The following is a 6,733-nucleotide window of genomic DNA, read 5'->3' on the forward strand; positions in this document are numbered from 1 at the left end:
CTCTCTCTTTCTTTCTCTCTCGTTCTCATTTTCTCTGTCTTTCTCTTGCAGTCGCGCCCCTTAACCGATGAGATATATGATCACCGCCCAACACGAGCGCTTGTTTTTGTAACAGGCCACAGCGCGTGCGTGTGTGCGTGCGTGTATGTTAGGTGCGCGCGTGTGTGGTGCCGTCTGCTTTTTTTGCGTTTGCACGTCCATATATATATATATATATATATATATATATATATATATATATATATATATATAACACATACAGTAGTATATACTAAACGCAGTTTTTATTATGATTTTTTATTAACTTTTTTCTTTTTTTTATATCACAAACATAAGATAATTGATTGGTAACACCAGAGATTAAAACACACACACACACATGCAAAAAAATACATATCTTTTTATATGTAGTAATCTAAAACAACAAACAAAATTACGTATGTATTTTAATATTTACTCCCTAAACACGCGTGTACTCCTTAGGGCAAATGATATTATCTCTTGGAAAAGCGACCCGTCATTCGTAGATATTTTCTACTCGTAGTGTATTTTTTTTTTTTCTTTATTTCCTGTTCCCTTCCCTCTTTGGTATTATCCGTCTATTTAGCAGCCCTTTCTTTCTATCTGTATATCTCTGTCTCTCTGTCTGTCTGTCAGTCTCTCTCTCTCTCTCTCTCTCTCTCTCTCTCTCTCTCTCTCTCTCTCTCTCTCTTTCTCTCTCACTTTATCTGACTTTCTTCTTCTTTTGTCTCTGTACTGTTGATTGAGTCTCTTCTCCGCGCTACCCTTTTTTCCCGCGCTTTCTCACCGTTCTGCTTTAAATCTATCTAATATCTTTCTTTCTTTCCTTTTTCTTTCTTATATATATATATATATATATATATATATATATATATATATATATATATATATATATATATACCCGTCTTTTTATCTCCCTTTCTTTCTATTTACCTATCTATCTATCTATCCCTTTCATTCCGATTCATCTTCTTTTCTTTTACTTTCTCTTTCTCCCTGTTCATCCCCCTCTCTCTTTCTTTCCTTCTCCATTCTCTCTACCGATTCGCTTCTCACGCTGTCTCTCTTCCCGCTCTTTCACAACGTTCTGCTATTTATCGAACCAATCAATAACCCCCTCCCTCACACACACTCACACGCCTCGCCCTTCCCTCTCCCCTCCTTCTCACACTTTCCATCTCTCCCTCTCTTTTTTTCCTCTCTCTTCCCTATACGCTTAACTCCAACCAACGATCTATTTGAGTTAATGTGCTTCTTTTTTTTATTATTGTTACGCACAAACTAGGCAACTCTCTTCCTCTTTAAAAAAAAAAAAAAGAATAATACGTAGTCCACAAACTTTTCTTGTTTCTCTTCACATGCATAATATATAGTTATACACGTATAAATATATAAACACATAGAGGCATATACAAAAAAGGAGACACGTATCTAAATATATAAATATGAACATATATATATATATAAATGCATACAAACGAAATAGACATGTATATATGTGAATATATATGTACATACACTTCCGAGTAATATACATTAGTATAATAATAATAATAATAATAATAATAATAATAATAATAATACTTTTTTGCTCTGTTGCCCACCATGTCTTTCCCCTGCCTCTCACGTATCCACGCATTTATTTTTCTTCACAATATATCTATCTCGTCCTTAAGTACGGACCAACAACCCCTCTCCCCTTATAATACTCACCATCAACCTTATAAAACAATCTACCAGCATCATATTTAATCACTAAAACAGTGTTAATCTTCAAATCCTGCACTTTATTATTATTTGTCATTTTTTTATAAATTTTTTGTTATTGCTGTTTTTCTCCCTCGTGAATTCTTACATCGGATAGCTTTTTCATATTGCGGCCCGTCGGACGCGCACACCCGCCCAAGAATTTGTACTTGGTCGGCGAAAGGTTTGGCATTATATTCAGCTCTTGTCTCGAAGCCATGCTCTTCTTTCGGGGGCTCGACTCCTTGCCACTGGATACACGGACAATATGAGGACATGCGTGGTCAGTACCTCTCCGAGGATGGAGCTGACCGTACTCTTCAGGGCGTTGTTTTTTGCCGGGCTATTATGGTCGGTCGTAACGGCCAACAGAAAGGAACCAGATGATATTGTCATCACCGTAGGTAAGTCGATTTTTTTTTTATTTTAATACTTTGTTAGAAATTGTCATCACACGTCGTACAATTGTTGGAAAACTTTTCAAAAACATATACATATACATGCATTACTATATATATATATATATATATATATATATATATATATATATATATATATATATATATATATATTTACATATATATATATATATTTACATATATATATATATATATATTTACATATACATACACACATGTCATATCATAGTACTTTAAATGGCGTGGCTGTTTTTGCGTGCGTGTATACACGTCAAGTAGCATGTGAATGCACTTCTGGACGGCGTGCAGTAGCTAGCTTGCAGAAACGTACACACGTACACAAATATATCAGCACACACTAATATATATACATATATATATATATATATATATATATATATATATATATATACATATACATATATATATATTGTTTCATGTATCAACATAAAAATTGAAAACTAAATGAAATATTTTATGTATCGATATTCAGTATTTACTTAAGCAGTGCTCAATATGTGAGTAGAGCTAAGTAGTAAGTTATGGAATATATATGGCAGTTAAGCTACACAGAATTTTCTGCATTAAACTGACAAGTCTGCAAGACGATGAAAGGCAAAAACAATTCTCTGAAGCTAAATTGACATATATATATTTTCATAACTTAATATATATAGATATATAAAAATGTAGAAATTAAGTTTACTTGTTAAAAGCTCCTGTAAACTTAACTAAATATAAATATTAATATATATATATATATATAGTAAAATCAGCCAGAAAAAGACTTAATACAACCAAAATAGGATATAGAGCTTGATATATATATATATATATATATATATATATATAATGTATGCATCTAAACGTAGATTCCATGAGCAAAGCTTCTTTCTTAGAACTGCACGCCTATGGAATTGTCTTCCGTTTTTCTGCTTTCCAGCTGACTACAATATGGTTGTCTTCAAGTCTAACGTACACAAGTTTTTGATGAGCTCTTCCATATAAGTTAACAAATTTACCGAATCTCCATTACTAACGGTTACTATATTGTCCAATTTCTACTGTACACTCTTTAACCCTTATCCTCGAGTGGCCTCTTGACCTTGAGAAGTGGTGTTGCCTATGTAAAAAATATCTATGTCTCTCTCTCTCTCTCTCTATATATATATATATATATATATATATATATATACGTGTGTGCGTGTGTGTTTGCGTATGAGTGAAATAAAACTATGTCAATTATTCGCTCAGGAAATAATAAAATCCATCAATATCGATGTCGATATTAATATTTATATTACCACTTTGAATATATACGAGGGCCGTTTTAAAAGTTACGCCTCCTATTTTGTTTACTAAAAATGTTGAAGAACTGCTAAGACGGGAGTTGTACCATTACAAAAAGCGACCCGTTGTGACCACAAATTTATATTTCTACATAGTCACCACCATTAATGCACCTTGCCAAAACTTCAATGGCGCATCTCTGCTTCAATGGCACGTCCATGACAGGGGTTGCTTTCTTAGAATCTCACAACGTCAATATCTGCAACAGATGAATGTGTAACGTAAGCCATCATAACAATGGAATTTGATATCACCTCTGCTCTGTTTAGGCGGGGTAGAAATTGGACGGTATCAATTTTGGGACGCCGTATATATATATATATATATATATATATATATATATATATATATATATATATAGATAGATAGATAGATAGATAGATAGATAGATAGATAGATAGATAGATTAGATAAAAAGAGAGAGGAGAAGCGAGAGAGAGAGAGGGGGGAGAGAGAAAGATAGTAATATAGAAAATATATTTATGGCAAAAAAGCTATATTTTACTTTTTACTGTTCGACTTTTTTTACGCATTGGGAATTTTAAAAACATATACTAAACATATATGCATAATATATGATGTTATTTTCTGATATCATTTTATGGATATATGAAGTAGATGTGGATTCGATAGAATAAATAAATAGATTGATAAAAATGAACAGATTAAAATCAAAATAAATGAATAGACAAAAAGATATTTTGTCAATAATAAAATGTTATGTATATATATATATATATATATATATATATATATATATATGTGTGTGTGTGTGTGTGTGTGTGTGTGTGTGTGTGTGTGTGTGCTGTGTGTGCGTACACATTAATAATGAACATATATACAAACATTCAATATATAGATATGGATATGTAAATATACATATATATATATATATATATGTTTATATATATATATGTTTATATATATATATATGCGTGTATATATATATACACGCATATATAAAATACATGTGATATATGGTTTTATTGGTTAATGTGAAATTATAATATACATGTTTGATTATTAATACTGATAATCGTTTAACTAAATAAAGTGGGTCAATTAATATTGACTCTGGTTTAATCTGTGAATTTAATAGGTAAAATTTTTGTTTAAAGTATTATATATATATATACATGCATGTATATATATGTATATATATATATGTGTGTGGGTGTGTGTGGGTGTGTGTGTGTGTGTGGGTGTGTGTGTGTGTGTGTGTGTGTGTGTGTGTGTGTGTGTGTGTGTGTGTGTTATTTGCAAAAGTTTTCGAAAAAGGCGGAGAATACTGGAAATCTGCGGTAGATTTGTCACTCAAACTCCAGGGAACATTACAAACTGTTTTCAAACAGAATTCTTTGATGATGGCCTCTGTGAAAGTTCCTAGTGATTAATAATAATAATAATAATAATAATAATAATAATAATAATAATAACATTAATAATTATTATTATCTAGCCCCACCATCACCCACCCCATTACCACATCACTGAACCCATTCCCTTAAAAAAAATGAGACCAAACAACCAAGTAGAGTCAAGGAGGAAGGAAAGACTGAAGAGAGAGCACTGACCAGATCTCCGCTGGATAGGTGCGAAGAGAACTGGGACCTTGGGGGGGGGTTATTGCCAGTGAAATTCCAGTGAAAACTAATAGCCGCTACCAACGAGAAATCAATGGCAAGCAGCTGTTCCGATAATGCAAATTTATTTGCAAATACTATCGAAAGAGGTGGAGAGTACTGGACATTTGGGAGACTTGTTGTCACTCAGCTTCCAGGGAACACCAGGGTTTTCACGGAGAGATCTTTGATAACCTGTGCGAAAGCTCCTTGTGAGCCAGTAATAATAATAATAATAATAATAATAATAATAATAATAATAATAATGATAATAATGAAATAAAAGAACACTACATGCTACCAAGAACAAAATTATTAGTTAAAAATTGTATTGTCGGCCTAGTCTTCAACCACTAAAAATTGTCGAGAAGGGTCAAGTAGAATGGAAAGACAGAGGAAAGAATACACTGACAAGACCGCCACTGGATTAGTGAATTAGGACTTTTATTTTAAATTACATTTTCACCCCAAACATGGCACATTGCCACTTTGGTGTAGGGGGCTACTATCAGGGGCAGCAACTACTGGGACACTATGTTGGGATTTGGGCAGCAAAATGTCAGTTCACGTTACACTTGAACTTCTGCATGTCAGTACAGTTAGGGAAGCAGGAACTTGGAATGGAATTCCAGAGTCTAGCGGTTCTGGGTAAGAAACTACTGGAGTAGAAAGATATTTTACATCTAGGGATCTCTACTGTGTGGGGTGGGATTTAGATGCCTGTCGGGTTTGTCGAGGGTGTCTACGTTGTTGGGGCACACCTTGGGGAAGCCTATTGCTGCCCAAACTCAAGTGAAAATAAATGGACAGTGGCTGTTGCGATAACGCTAATCCATTTGTAAAGATTATCGAAAGAGGTGGAGAGTACTGGTTATCTGAGGAGACTTGTTGTCAACCATACTCAAAGGCATGCTACCGGTTGTTGTCAAGGAGTAATCTCTGATGACGACCCATGTGAGAAATCCGAATAATTAAATATAATAGTATACAAAAGAACAATAAATACTAAAAAATAACAGCTAAAAATTAACAACTAAAAATAACAACTAAAAAATGACAACTAAAAAATAACAACGAAAAATAACAACTAAAAAATGACAACTAAAAAATATCAACTAAAAATAACAACTAAAAATAACTAAAAAATAACAACTAAAAATAACAACTAAAAAATGACAACTAAAAATAACAACTAAAAATAACAACTAAAAAATGACAACTAAAAAATAACAACTAAAAAATGACAACTAAAAAATAACAACTAAAAAATGACAACTAAAAAATATCAACTAAAAAATGACAACTAAAAAATGACAACTAAAAAATAACAACTAAAAAATATCAACTAAAAAATGACAACTAAAAAATGACAACTAAAAAATGACAACTAAAAAATAACAACGAAAAATAACAACTAAAAAATGACAACTAAAAAATAACAACTAAAAAATAACAACTAAAAAATAACAACTAAAAAATAACAACTAAAAAATGACAACTAAAAAATGACAACTAAAAAATATCAACTAAAAATAACAACTAAAAATAACTAAAAAAATAGCAACTAAAAATATC

At 32.0% G+C, this 6,733-nt stretch overlaps 1 protein-coding gene across 1 annotated transcript in view; it reads left to right on the plus strand.

The window, feature by feature from the left end:
* Positions 1 to 1,578: 1,578 nt before the first annotated feature.
* Positions 1,579 to 6,733, plus strand: part of LOC145259284 (glutamate receptor 2-like) — a 426,938-nt gene continuing 421,783 nt past the window's right edge. Inside the window, exon 1 of the mRNA XM_080117152.1 lies at positions 1,579 to 2,171. Within this exon, the coding sequence (XP_079973278.1) occupies positions 2,036 to 2,171 (136 nt within the window). The 5' untranslated portion in view covers positions 1,579 to 2,035. The remainder of the gene's footprint in view (positions 2,172 to 6,733) is intronic.

Source organism: Euprymna scolopes, chromosome 34 (genome assembly GCF_053919585.1).
Source record: "Euprymna scolopes isolate OS-2025 chromosome 34, ASM5391958v1, whole genome shotgun sequence".
Classification (NCBI taxonomy): Eukaryota; Metazoa; Mollusca; class Cephalopoda; order Sepiida; family Sepiolidae; genus Euprymna; species Euprymna scolopes.